This window comes from Rhagoletis zephyria, unplaced genomic scaffold (genome assembly GCF_001687245.7).
Source record: "Rhagoletis zephyria isolate East Lansing unplaced genomic scaffold, Rhagoletis_zephyria_1.1 Rzeph_scaffold_02492, whole genome shotgun sequence".
Classification (NCBI taxonomy): domain Eukaryota; kingdom Metazoa; phylum Arthropoda; class Insecta; order Diptera; family Tephritidae; genus Rhagoletis; species Rhagoletis zephyria.
Genome location: NW_016159576.1, coordinates 40,494 through 55,301, shown reverse-complemented (window position 1 = coordinate 55,301; position 14,808 = coordinate 40,494). Strand labels below are relative to the sequence as shown.

Genomic DNA, 14,808 nt, shown 5'->3' with positions numbered 1-14,808 from the left:
TATTACTACAAAAAATTTATTAAATTTGGGAAGTTTTTCCTTAATTCAGTTCATAGGGCGTCATTAATTTGAGGAAGTAAATTGACTCAATATAAATAGTAATTTCATCAATATAAGTAATAATTTCCTTAAATAATTTTTAATTTTGTCAGTGCTGTTAAGACAAAGTTAAGTGCTTTCCTGGCAAATGTCGGATGTGGCGTCGCGTGAAGACTACTGCTTCTGGTTCTGAGATCGCAGGTTAGCGTCCGGTTGGAGGTGGTTAGAATAAGGTAAGTCGTTATTTCAATTTAAATATAAATTACAAATTGTAAAATTAATTTCCTATATGGAAAAACTTAAATACTCAAATACCATACAAAATGAATCGTATATATTTTTTTAATTACAATTTAAAAAATTTCAATTAAACATATAAAAAGTAAAAATATTAAAAAGAAAAATTTCTGCTCTGGGACTTGAACCTTGCATTTCTCGGCTAGCACTCCAGAGTTTTGCTCTGTCGGCCACTGCCACTGTCTGAGCGCCACGAGCAAAATGACATACTTATTCCTTTTACGGGGGATGAAATGGCAAGTAAATTTTTCCCAAAAACTAAGGAATTGTGTTTTCCTTAAACTGAGTCAAATCGTTTACTCATATTAAGGCAGCCATGTCATTGGAGACATTTCAAGGTAATATTTCCTTAGAATAATATTCTTTTTTGCTAGTATCAATGAATATTTTTTCTGGGTGAACGCGGCAGAAGTATTTTGTTTGCTGTTGTGTTGTCCCAAGAACGGACTATGAGTAATGAAGTTCGACGGTTTGTTCGATTTAAGATCTCCTAGACAGCAGCCATTGGTCGCGTAAAATCCGTGCCATTTCGGTATGAGGCACTGTTTTGGGTATAAAACACTGGGTCACTCCCAAAATTTTCAATAACAAAATTTGCGAACCTAAATAGATATTGAACCTTTTTATTACTTATATGTAGAAATTTAGCAAAAAATCGTTTATTCTCAACAAGTTTGATATATTAGGTCTGTCGGTTCGGCATTTAATTTATGTACATAGGTCAAGCAGGTAATTTGTTTAATTCAGGCATAATATAATCAAGACTATTAATTATTTGCAAGTAAACATTAATTAGAACGGCCAACATCAAAGGAAGATAATGGATGTCTGGGAGAAGTATTTTATAAGCCGTAACATGATGAGGTAAGGTGTCTGTGAAAAAATTCGTATATAAACAGGTTTTTGATACCACCCAGTGCGCTTTTCTATTTTAAAAAGTTTAAAATAGAATTTATTTTAGCACGCTTTTTGCGGCTACAAATTCTTTTTCGCTTCTGCTTTTATTTACTTTTTGTTGTGTAGTTGCAGATGATTCCCCCCAACAGCACCTTTTAAGTTTTTCCAGGTATCCCACTTCGGCATCCAGGTGATTTGTATCATTAATAATAGACGATGTACTTATTTCAGGTATAATATCATCCAGTATTTCCAACTCTCTGCGGGTAAACAACAAGTCTAAGACTTTGCGAATCCCAATCATAACAACCAACATCAAAGGGAAAAGAATGGATGTTTGGGGGAAAGATTTTATCAGCCATAATATGATGAGGCAAGCTAGCTGTATGGCTGTGAAGAGATGGACTCGTTTGATGGGAACCTGTAAGGAAAGAAATTTACTATTTAAAAGTTAAAAGAAACTGAGGTATTTTAGATGTTAAGAGACATACATACATAGCTACATTGGTATATACCTACCCATGTATGAATTTTGAATAAACTACACATATAAATACCTACATATATGTATATATGCCAGAGAAGGCTTCATCAAGTTAAAAATGTAATTTGCTTCCTCTCTTTCCAACCGTTTAGAGCGTGATCAAAAATGTTTTCATCAGTTTTCTCTTCGACCTTTTAACTTATTATACTCTTATCATTCTCGGTGCCTGTTAATTAGCCTGGATACCCCGAAAATAGGAGACCTTTTAACGCGCTAACTTTTTGCTAAACTCATAAATAAGTCGATTGATTGCGCCTCCCTTCTAGATAAAATTGCATTCAATGTCACTTCCGGAATACTTCGTCGTTCGGAATTCTTTAATATTATAGTACATGTGCAGAATTAGGTACGGTCTTCAATTATGGTGATTTCATGCAACCTTGTACCATTTTAATCAACTACCTATGTCAATTCTTTTCCCAGCTACACCAATAGCCATTTATTGCTCGTGTGCTACATTTTATTTGTACGTTAGTTTTACTTTAACGTTAATTTCTAGATAGTTTAAGATTTATACGTAGTCTGTAAGACTATTTGTATTCAAAAACTTGAAGTAAATAAAAGACCTTTGGTTTTTCGTAATACCTCTCAACGATAGCTTGATGGTAAGAGAAGGAGGAAACGCTCCTGAAGTCGCCGCGCTTCGAATTCTTCCCACGACTTCCATTGCCTACGATCTCAGATGATAACATTGAAGCCTACTTTTGTTCACTGCGCCGCACCGCTGGTCCAGCTCTTAGTGAACCCATCTTGCACGATATCTTGGTAAGTCGCTTACCGCCTTACACACAAGCGGCAATCATCACATAAAACGTTTCGATTGTCGAAAAAGTAAAAATCGCGTTCTCTATAACTGAGTGTTTCCCATTAAAGGAGGCTAGCACTGAAGCTCCGCAGTCACATGGAATTTCTAGCCTGCGAATCGAAATTGCCGCTCTTTCCAAACGAGTAGGCATGCTGATCGACAACGGCAATGTTAAAAATCGAAATCGTGCAAGATCATCGTCACGCTCCAGTGCAGTGGTATTTATACATATGGCAAAGTTATTTTAAGTTTTAATCTTAATCTGCGACGTGAGTCTCTGTGGAGTTTTATTATAGCAGACGTATCACAAGCTATACTGGGTGCAGATTTCCTAGGACATCACGGACTAATTGTCGACCTTAAGGGACGGTGGGTCATTGACCGCACCACGCTACTAAAGCCTGAATGCTTGGTAACGCATTTAAAAACATCAAATGTTTCTATGATAAACACCGCGCAAAGCTTATCTGATTTTCGAAGAGAGTTTTCTGAAATGACGTGCCCAAAACCTATCGGTATTCGAACGAATACATCCGTTGTTCACCGAATCAACACGACTGGTCAACCAACCTATGCTCGGCCGCGACGTCTATCGGCGGAACAACTTGTAGCTGCACGAGAAGAATTTGAGTCTCTTATTAAACTGGGAATTAACCGTGCATCGTCAAGCAACTGGACCTGCATTTAGTAAGAAAATCCGATAGATCGTGGAGACTCTGCGGCGATTATAGAGCGCTAAAAGCTATAACGATTACCGATCTTAGAGGATTTTTCCACCCTTTTAGAAGGAAAGACAGTGTGCTCTAAAATTGATTTGCAAACTGCTTTTCACCAGGTGCTGATTCACCCGGACGATATTGCCAAAACCGCCATAATAACCCCATTTGGGTCATATGAGTTTACCTGTATGACGTTTGGGTTGCGAAATGCTGCACAAACGTTCCAGACAATATTTGTATCGCATCGAATTCCGTTGGGAGATGTTCGTTTGAATTTCAATCGTTTAAAAAATTACAACCTGACAATTAACGTAGCTAAGTCGCAGTTTGGAGTATCCGAGTTGAAGTTTTTGGGACACTCCATCACAAAAGATGACACTTGGCCCTTGCCAAGCCGCGTCGAAGTAATTACGCGTTTTAAGTTTCCAGCCGTGGCGAAGGAATTAAAACGTTTTTTAGCAATGCTTTCGATTTTTTCGAAAATTTTCACCGAAGTGCGGTATAGTACATACGGTCTCGAGCCGGCGGCGACGTACTTTGCGATCCGCCACTTTCGTTACATGATAGAAGGCCGTAACATTCTCACCATCGTATTTCGTCAAGCTTTACATAAAGTATGAGATCGGCAAGTGAGACAGTTGGACTTCATTTCAGAAATAACAACTGATATTCGACATGTGAAAAGCGAAGAGAACGTCGCCGCTGATCTTTTATCAAGCATATATTCTCTTACGGCTTGACCTATTAATTACGATGAACTTGCCGATGACCAAATCAACGATGATGGTTGAACTCGTGTTTAAAGGGTAATATTTACCATTCGCTTAAACTGAAAAGTTTTATACTGCATTTCAGTTCCAAGAAGGTTGTTTGCGACATCGCGACAGGCCCTTTCGTCATGAAGAAGTGTCGTAATCAGTTTCTTGACGCAACACACAACCCTTCGCACCCTGGAATGCGCGCTACAGCTAAACTGATGGTGCAACGATTTGTATGGCCTGGAATTCAGCACGATAGCAAGATGTTTGCCACAACCTGCGTTCAGTGCCAACGGAATAAAGTTACTCGTCATGACACGACTTTGCACCGTATTGAGCCCCCCACGACAATGCTTCGGACATCTGCGCATCGACATTGTGGGCCCATTCCTACTGTCGGATGGCAACAGGTATTGCTTGATGGTGAAGGATCGCTTTACACGATGGCCAGATGCGTTTCCGACACCCAACATGAGAGCGGCAATAATTGCTAAAACACTCCTCGGCGGATGGACCGCAACTATTGACATCACGTCAGACCTCGGCCGCCAATTTGAGAGCAAGTTATTCCGCGAGCTGATGTAATGCGTTTGCGTTTCGCACCTGCGTATTACACCCTACAACCAACAGCCGAACGGACTCATAGAGAGTTGGCATCGTTCCTTCAAAAGTGCAATTTTGTGCCATACGCTCAGCCTTTAAGCTGATTTGGGCTGTACACCTGCTGAACTAGTGTGTGGAGCCACTCTACGACTACCATCAGATTTTTTCGTGGCACACCCGGACAATATGAAAGAAGCAGAAATGGTAAAGGAGTTCCGCAAAATCATGAACGAACTACAGCCAGTATACACCGCTTGGCATACCCTCAAGAAAATCTTCATTCATGCTAAATTGGATTCATCTGACAATGTTTTTAGCAGGAATGATTCCATCCGCCCGTCTCTATCAGCGCCTTACAGAGGACTATACAAAGTCTTGAGTCGAAATGCGAAATACTACTTCGTCGAAGTGAATGAAAACAGAATCAAGGTTTCCATCGATCGTCTCAAGCCCGCTTTCATTACGCCTCCTACAACTCTCTAGGATGGTGATATTGTGTTGTGTCCTCACCATTAGCGAGAGCTAAGTCACGTAGTCTGTCTTCAACCTTAGATAGATAGATTAAGTAGAGGTATGCACTGCGACCAAATGATCTATTGTGCCCTCGACTGTTTAGAGTACCTCATCTAGTCCCAGAGAACCCAAAAATTTAAGGAGATCTCCGGGGGCTAGCGATTGTAAGACTTCATCGCTTGGCCAGAGTTGGCCCAGGTGTCTCTCCCGTCTTCTCGCAACTGCCTCGCATTCGCGAAGCAGATGCAGAGGGGTCTCCTCAGCCACATCGCAGAACCGACATAGGTCGTTAGACCAGATCCCCAACCTGTGCAGGTGACCTCTCAGTCTGCAGTGACCCGTCAGAAAGCCTGTCAATATCCTTACCCTTTCTTTGGGAAGGTTTATAATTGCTCTATACCTTGTATGGTTGTAACCTCCCAGTAGGCTTTTAGCCTGGCGTTGGCCTGCCGTATTACGCCAGTGCTGATTCCTTACTGTGTTCCTCTCCTTCCTGAGCTCTTCCTTGATTGTACTAGGTCCAACCGCTATGAAGGGCTCAGACCCTATAGGCAATGAGGCGGCTGCCTTCCTAGCTAGTCGGTCTGCTTCCTCATTGCCGACAACTCCTACGTGACCTGGCACCCAAGTTAATTGGATGTCGTTGTACTCCGCCAGGGCGTTGAGCTTATCAATACACTCAAGAACCAGAGAGGACTTGACCTCAAATGATAATAGGGCCTTGAGTGCTGCCTGGCTGTCGCTCATGATCAAAATCCTTTCATTACGATAGTTCCTACGCAGGTTAATCTCTGCACACAGACTTATGGCATAGACTTCCGCTTGGAAGATGCTTGGGTATACGCCCATGGGTACCGAAAGCTTTAGCCTTGGCCCGTGAACGCCTGCCCCAATACCTTCGGGAGTTTTGGAGCCATCTGTGTACCATTGCATTGAGCTCGCTTGTATCTGCCTCTCCAAAAAAGAGGTGCTCCAAGTCGACTTGGTGCAAAGCGCTATTTTGAATCTTCTGTCAAAGCTAACTAGTTTGGGCCTGTCGTCTCTGGGGAACAGAGCTAATGGAATTTGGGAGCCTAGCTTGTCCCTGTACCTCGATGGTAGGATTTTACCTTTACCAAAGCCTTCTCTTGCGAAGTTCAATAGAGTTCGCCTTGCTGCCTGTTCAATGGTAAGGTGCAGTGGCTCGAGCTCCAGAATCACCTCTAGCGCCGCCGTCGGGCATGTGCGCATTGCCCCCGTAATGCATACACACGCCAGACGTTGAAGCTTAGCGAGGGATTGTCTCACCGTTGCGAGGGTGGTCCTCGATACCCACGCCACTGCCCCATAAGTAACTATTGGTCTAACTATCATGGTATACATCCATCTTAGGATCTTGGGACTGCAGCCCCAAGACTTCCCAGCCAGACGTTTGCAAACCATTAGTGCCCTCGTGGCTTTGGATGTGGTCGCGTCGACATGCGCCTTCCACAGAAGCCTGGAATCTAGTGTTAGTCCTAGGTACTTGACTTCGGTGGCGACGTTGACGGCGACCCCATTCAAAGTGATGTTCCTCATACCTGGGAGTGTTCTTCTTCTAGAAAAGGGGACGATAACGGATTTGGAGGGGTTGATGCTCAGGCCCATACTCAAGCACCAGCCTCTCGCAAGGTTTAGTCCCCTTTGAACTATATCGCATAGAGTGCTCACGAACTTCCCCCTGGCAATAATCACAATGTCATCCGCATAACCTTGACAACGGATGCCATTATCAGTGAGGATCTGTAGAAGTTCGTCCACAACTAAGCTCCACAGAAGAGGGGATAAAACTCCTCCCTGTGGGCAACCTCTTGTAGTTTGTAGCTGTACTACGCCGTCCCCGATGTCGGTTTCAGCTATCCTTGTGTTGAGTAACCTGACTATCCACCTACGGATGGTTGCCTGTACGTTACGTTTTTCAAGCGCCCGGTCGACACTACCGTGAGAGGTGTTGTCAAACGCCCCCTCAATGTCGATGAAGGCACAGAGTACTGTCTCCCCACACTCAAGAGCACCTTGTATATCCGTGGACAGGGCGTATAGTGCAGTGTCCGTGGACCTGCCCACTCTGTAGGCATGTTGGTCGGGGTGCAAAGGCGCTACCTTAAGGGTGTTGTTCCTAATTTCATGGTCGATGACCTTCTCCATTGCTTTTAGCAGAAAGGAGGTAAGACTTATCGGCCTGAAGGACTTAGCGAGAGAGTAATCTCTCTTACCTATCTTCGGGATAAATATAACCCGAGCTCTTTGCCACGCCTCGGGGATATGGGCAAGCGCTAAGCTCGCCCGCATGATGTTGACGAGGTGTGGCAGTAGGAACTCCTTACCTTGCTTCAGCAACACTGGACAGATGCCATCCACCCCAGGGGATTTGTACCGATCAAAGGAGTCCAAAGCCCAGCAGACCGATCGGTGGGTGATTAGTCTTCTGGCCAGCTTCCAGTCTGCAGGGGATGGCCTAGTTCTTTGGTATGGCACCTCCCTCGTGGTCGGAGTGGCATCCGGGAAGTGGGCCGAGAGCAGGGCAAGCGCCCTCTCTTTTTCGTTCCCTGAGTAGGTACCATTAGCTAGCCGTATTGCTAGTTTGGTGTCAGTATGATCCCTCGCCAGGGCCTTATGTAGTCTCGCGGCTGCAGGAGTCGATGTGATGTCCTCGCAGAACTTCCTGAAGCTGCCCCGTTTGGCTTTCCTGATCTCTTTACTGTACTTAGTTAAACTGGCTGAATACTCCGCCCAAAGCCCTGTACGCTTTGCCCTGTTAAAAAGTTTTCGTACCTGCTTTCTGAGCACCGATAGCTCCCGAGACCACCAGCTGGGCTGAGCCTTCCCTTTTGGTTTCGCCTCAGGGCAGCTGGAGTGAAAGGCATCCATTATGGCGCCATTCAGTTCGTTAACGGTGCTCTCTAACCTCATATGATCGACGTGCCTGTTCTTGGACTGTATTACAGTCAAGTTTGATTTTAAATTTTCGCTGTATCGTTCCCAGTCAGTTTTCCTGGGGTTTCTAGTTGCTTGGTTTGTTCTCGCCTCCGCTCCCAACACAAATTGGATAATCCTGTGGTCCGATAATGAAGGTTCCGACGAGACCCTCCATTGGGTGACCAGAGGGCTAGCCAATCTGTTGCTGAGCGTAACGTCCAGTACTTCTTCCCTAGCCCTCGTAACAAATGTCGGTGTTTGGCCAACATTGTGGATGCTAAGTTCCTCGCTTAAAATGTACTCTAAGAGACACTCACCTCTGCGATTTGTGTCCGTGCTGCCCCATTCAACATTATGGGCGTTCGCATCGCACCCCACTATAAGATGGAGCCGTCTCCTCCTGCAGTACTCCACTAACCTCTGTACCTCTTGTGGTGGGGCATAGCTGCTGTCCCCCGGAAAGTAGGCCGCAGCGAACACCACCTCTACGTTGCTATCGCAAATGGTCAGCGACGTCTGCACTGCGACTAGGTCCTGTGTTAAAAATTCTGTAATGCAAAAGTAATCAATATTTTCTTTAAGCACTACACACGCTCTGGGCCTCTCGCAGGAGAGGTCCCAAATTACCTTGTTCCTTTTATGGTTGAGGCCCCTCACCTGGCCTCTGTAGGTCCACGGCTCTTGGATCAGTAGGATGCCCAGGCCATCCGTGGCAAACCTGCTGGTGATGACCGCCGAAGCAGCCACCGCGTGATGCAGGTTGACCTGGGCTACTGCCAAGAGTCGGGGATTCATAGGTGGAGCTCGTCCAGGTCGGAGAGCTGTAGTTCGCTCTCGTTCCGCTTATCAAGCTCTAGTCGCCTCAAGTCCAAACCTGATAGCAGCTCCTGCGTTGAGGGCACGTGTTCCGCTGAGGTGGTGGTAGCGGTATGCCCGAGCGTGCTTGCGGGAGCTGGTGTTTCTGCAGGTGGTGGCTGCTCCGCCGGTAAGCCCGAGGTCGACTCGGCCGTCTGGGCAGCAGAGGAACCGGCGACCACGTCGATTTGAGTCTCCTGCGCCTCCGACTCCTTGCTGCCTGTCGCCTTTTGTCTCCACGGTCTTACCGTGACGAAGCTGAACCTGTAGTTTAGGTTGAAGCCAGCCCTCTTAATACTGACGTAGGACTCCTCATCAATACCTAGAAACAGCCTGAGCCCGTTTTCCTCAGTGGTGCTGGACACTACTTTCCACGCAGAAGTGTGGATACCCTCGTTCTGCGCTTTCAGTAGCCCCAGCGCAAACTCGGCGGATTTGTCGGCGCTCCTTGGGAGGAACACCGTGATGTTGTGCACCGGAGGGATATCGTCCCCTCTCTTCGTGCACATCCCGGGTCCCTTCCAGCCCTCAAGTGCTGGTGCCTTCTCAGCCAGCCAGGTTGCTGTCTTCTCGTCCCTGCAATCAACGAGAAGCATACCGGACCTGAAATACACCCCGCAGAAAACCAGCGGGTGCGACCAACCTTTGAATACCTCCTCCATGATGGCATCTTGGAGTCTGGTTAGGTCCTCCGGGCTCAAGGCAGCAGCAGGGTACTCACACGGTAGCACAGCTACCCGGATGCCTTTGAGGGTCTCCGAGTAACTGGGCTGCTGAGTGGCGCTCTCCTGCACCTGTCCCTGCCCGGCCGGCCCAGCCAGGCTCTTAGGCCATGAAGTCGGAGTAGGTGGCTGATCCCGCTGCCGTTTGGTGCTAGGTGTCTCAGGCGGAGTGATTTGGTTGCTCCCTCTCTTGACTGCGTCCCCTTTGTTATAGCCAGGGGGTTCCCCGCTTCTCCGCCATCCGGCGGGCGCGGGTCTGTGCTGCTGTTGTTGCTGTGGCCCGCTTCTCTGCTTTGCAGCAGGCGCGGGTAAGTGTACCTGTTTATTGGGCCCGCTCTTCCACCTATCGGCAGGTGCGGGTTTGTTGCCTTTGCTGCTACGCTCGTTCTCAACCTCCATTCTGACGCTGGCCATGGCTCTGGCCTCAACTGGGGGCTTGCCCTGTTCCAGGTACCGAAGGTACCACTTGACCCCGGAGCCGCTCAAACCTTCGCGGTGTCGGTCGTCCAGAGCCCCTGGCTGACCTGGCAGAGGCATCGGAGGAGGTTTGGCCCTGCGGTTTTTCTTCTTCCTCTGCTTCTGCCAACCAGACTCGTCAGAAGTAGCGGAGGCGTTGCTGCTGGGAGACCTGTGTCTACCTCTCCCTTTCCGGTTATCGCTGTCAGAGCGGCGCCGACTCTTTGAGCGCTCCCGGCTTTTTGAGCGGTGACGACTCTTTGAGCGCTCCCGGCTCTTTGAGCGGTGACGACTCTTAGAGCGGCACCGACGGCTTGAGCGATGCCGACTGTTGGAGCGGTGACTGCCCTCGGTACGGTGGCTGCTTCCTGATGTCGCTGTTACTGTGTGCCTGTAAAGAGAACTGCCGGACCGGTGTTGCGGCCGATCTAATTCGGCAGATGAATCATACAAATCTAACACATCTTGATTTGCGAAAGTACCTTTTTTGCCCCGTGCCTTGCTACAGGACGCCTCTGCACTGGTGCCTGGCCGTTCGTCATCCCTCGCATGCTCGATGAACAGCGATGCTTCTTCTACTGTCAGCTTGTCCAAGAAGCTGCTCTTGCGCTTGGCGCTCTTAGAGCCTTCTAGCGTGCTGCTGCTTGGCGTTGCTGGTGTACCTGTAGCTTTTACTGTTACTGCTGATGCCGTTATGCCCACCGCCGCTGGTGGCGCGGGTGCTGTGGTAGATGTTGTTGTTGCTGTTGTTGTAGCTGTAGTTGCTGTTGTTGTTTTGTTTTTTTGGTTTTTTGTTGTTTTTTTGTTTGTAGTTGTGCTCATCTTTTTCGTACGACCGCCTGCTCGACGAGGCGAGCTCAGCAGTCTAATGTTTTGAAGGGGATCTTCAAAGTCCGCCGCGCCAGCGCCCCTTGTCGCGGTAAGGCCACCGTTACTCCCCGATGCGGCCTGGTGTCGGAAAGGCGCCGTTCTAATACAGCCGGATTATTCCCTCCTGGCTGCAAACCGTCCAATAGGCACGGTGTCGCTTAACACCCTGGATTAGGAGGTGGCAGTTCTTGGTCACTGTTCTCCAGCGGCCTGAATCTGGAGGGAAGGTAGCGCGGAGGCTGCCGCATCCACGTTACCTCAGACCAGAAGAAGACCGGTTGGAGATTCAGCTAAGCCCCCGCACCAACGGCAAAGTGCCTGCCCTAGCGAGGGGTCTTCAACCTTAGTAAGAGCTTTATTATCGAGCTTATCTTTGTTTTGTCATTCTATTGTCAACTTAAAATGTAAATTATTCATATTACTTCCTAGATCCTAAAACACATGTTTCTTGAATAAATTTTGGTTGACACCAGTGGCGTAGCCAGAATTCGGCGAAGGGGGAGGGTGGAAAAATGGCCACACCTGGACCCTTAAATTTTGGAGCAAACTTGTCATTCATTCCTATCGTCGTATCAACGTTCCTTATAACGACAAACTCACCGACTTCGTCTCTTCGTACTTCGAGAAGTAATTTTGATTATACTCTGCAGCATTTTCGATAGCTTCATTGGCTCCAGCCCGGGTTTTGTCCGCGTGTGCCGTCCAAACTAAACTTTTCAGCAAAATATTCTGAAAATTCGTCTATGAGCTCCCCCTCTGCTTGACCCCAAAGAGAAGCATACTAGGGATTTCTTGGCAGTACTATGGTTGAAGTTGTTAATCGCGTATTCTACTTGTGCAATCCGGTTCGACCAGTCGGCGTGATCGATGGGGTCGGCAAGCTTTACTAGCATGACTTTGATCACCCTATTAGCCCTTTCCACCTGTCCGTCGGCTTGAGGGACTCCACCGCTACCTTTACGTGGGCTATGTTAAGCTTAAGCAGGGATGCGCTGAATTCCAGGGAAGTGAAACATCTGCCGCGATCTGAAATGATTCGCCTAGGTCAGCTGTAGTAATTTATTTAAGTGCTTATCTAAGGCGCCGGTGACCTCCCGGGTACTGGTCGAATTAGTTGGGTATAATTTTACAAACTTTGGGAAAGCGTCAGCTACTACCAGGATGTATTTCCTCTTGGACCGCAATGACGGTAAGGGGCTGAAATGGTCAATGTGCAAGGTATCAAAAGGCTTAGGCTCTTTTGGTATATTATACAATTTTCTTTCTTGCGACGCCAGCGGCGCCGCATACATGATGCACTTCAGGAAATTTTCAATAAACCGTGTCACTTTCGAACGTAGATTAGCATCCAATAAAGTCTATTAATTTTGTCGCATGTCTTGTCGATTGGCTGGTGCCCTACTTTCTTGTGCGCTAGTCTAATGACGTTGTCTTCCATTTCGCCTGGTAAACAGAGCAGCCTACTCCCGTCTCCCCGTAGCTTACATACGAGTCCACCCTGCAAGCCAAAGTCTTTTACCTTCCACGTCAACAGTTTCTCACGAATCTCTTTTAGATTTTCGTCCCGCTCTTGAGATACCTGTATCCGAAATTCTACGTCGACCGTGTCGTAATCCACCCCCATAACACAGCGGCTTAGGGCGTCTACGTGTCTCATGGAAAGCGCCTCTGCGATGTACAACTTTATAATTATAATTCTATAGTTCCAAAGTCGACCTGGCTATGCTAGCATTAATTTGTTTTCTTTCGAGAGTCAGGGCACGGGAGTTACAGTAAGTTACTATCTTGAAGGGGATCCCTTGTAAATACGGCCGGAATCATCGTAGGGCATATACTATCGCCAGCGTCTCCAACTCGAAACTTTAGCATTTCGCTTCGGCGGCTGAAGTGGTTTTGGAGAAATGTGCCACAAGGTGCATTTTCTTATCGTCTTGTCTTTGCAGTAGGACGGCCCCGAATCCCGCTGCGCTGGCGTCGCAGTGTAACTCGGTCTCTCGCAGTGGGTTGCAGATTGACATCACCGAGGCCCTCGACAGTTCCGATATTAACCTTATGAATGAGTCTGCTACGCTCTCGTCGTCAAATAAAAAATGGTGTACGCTTTTTCAATAAGTTCAGCAAGGACCTAGCGATTTTGGTGTCATGGGTGTGTAACTCGCTTAACGTGATTCCGGCGGCGGATACTGAGTAGCCCACATATTCTATTTTACTGTAACCGAATTTGCACTTCGATAGATTTGGCGTCGGACCTCTTCGTCTTATGCGGTCTAATACCGTTCGATTCTTCCAGAGATTTCTTTGTCGCTACTATAATATCGTCCATATATATTATGATTTTCCTAGCTTCGATGAGATCACAAAAAATATTATTGATGAACATTTGAAACACGGCTGAAGCGTTTTTAAGCACAAACGGCATTTTGAGAAATTTATACTGTCTGCCCGGGGCAACAAAGGAGGTATATTTAACGGAATCTGGCGAGACTCCAACCTGATGAAAAGCGTTCTTCAGGTCAAGCACGGGAAATACCTTTTTACCTTGTTGTCGCGGACAGTGATTTTATTTAAGCCGCGGTAGTCAACACAAAGGCGCAGCTCCCCTTTCTCTTTTCACTAAGAGGGCGTATAACGCCTCGTGTCCCTATAACTTTCACAATGTCTTCCACGGCTGTGCGTTCCGCGAAAGAGAGCCGACGAGGAACACAGTGGAAAGGTACGCCTGAAGTTAGGTGGATTCTTAATTTATATTCGTACAGCTCTCTTAATTCTTCTCGGCAGGCTGACCCTAAAGTGAGATTAATATCTATGTCGGCATCTCCACTACAGACCTCTATGTTAAAAATATCTGACACTTCTAAGGTTAGACTTTCGCGGCAGGCCGGCCCCAACGGACGGTTAACATTTACATCAACTTCATCAATACCCATTTCAGAATTAACAAGTAAGAAAGTCTAAGTTCGGGCGGAGCCGAACATTAAATACCCGGCGCAAGTATTAAAGATATGTTTTCCACCTTGCCGAAAGCTACCGCTACATGATAAGCCGGGGTGTATACATTTTAAGTAAATTAGCGTCCCTAAATTTCGACATATTGAAATTTCAAGCATTTCTGAAATTTATTGTTATATGAAAAGCGGCCGTAATTTAAGACCGATTTCAACAATTTTCAACGGTTTGCTTTTATGTGGCAAGCACAATAATCATACCGAGTTTGGTAAAAACTGCTAGAACGGTTAGCGAGATACATATATGTAATCACAAGTGGGCGGTGCCACGCCCATTTTCCAAAATTTTATCATAAGCGTATTTCTTGGTAAAGAATTGTTGCAACCATCAATTTTGAATAAATTAGCTTTGATATTTACTGATTTATCGAAGATTTTGTATTTCTCGAAATTACCGTTATATGGAATGTGGGCGTGGTTATTGTCCGATTTTAAAAAGTTTCGGCCATTTGGTATGCTGTACCAGGACCAACAACTGTGCCAAGTTTGGAAGAAATTTGTGCAGCGGTTACCAAGATATACTCATGTAACCATAAGTGGGCGTGGCTACGCCCATTTGCCAAAATTTTAAAATATTCTTATTTTTCGTCTAAAACTCATTGTAAATATCAATTTTGAGTGAATTATGTTCAGTAGTTACTAAAATATCGCAGTTTTCGTATTTCAGAAAATTACCGTTATATGGGAGGTAGGCGTGGTTATTGTCCGATTTTTTAAAGTTTTCGGCCATTTAGTATGATGTATCAAGGCCAAAAACTGTGCCGAGTTTGGAAGAAATTGGTGCAGCG

General features: G+C 46.3%; 2 protein-coding genes across 2 annotated transcripts; both read right to left on the bottom strand.

The window, feature by feature from the left end:
• Window positions 1–1,288: 1,288 nt before the first annotated feature.
• Window positions 1,289–9,842, bottom strand: LOC108367010 (electroneutral sodium bicarbonate exchanger 1-like). The gene is made up of 2 exons (XM_017621525.1): window positions 8,430–9,842; window positions 1,289–1,654 (listed from the first exon to the last, which is right to left on the bottom strand). The coding sequence occupies exons 1-2, from the start codon at window positions 8,478–8,480 to the stop codon at window positions 1,289–1,291; spliced, it is 417 nt and encodes a 138-aa protein (XP_017477014.1). The 5' UTR covers window positions 8,481–9,842.
• LOC108367009 (endochitinase A-like) lies at window positions 8,904–11,309 on the bottom strand. Its single transcript, XM_017621524.1, has 3 exons — window positions 10,628–11,309; window positions 10,453–10,573; window positions 8,904–9,231 (listed from the first exon to the last, which is right to left on the bottom strand). The coding sequence occupies exons 1-3, from the start codon at window positions 10,965–10,967 to the stop codon at window positions 8,904–8,906; spliced, it is 789 nt and encodes a 262-aa protein (XP_017477013.1). The 5' UTR covers window positions 10,968–11,309.
• Between the last annotated feature and the right edge of the window lie 3,499 nt (window positions 11,310–14,808).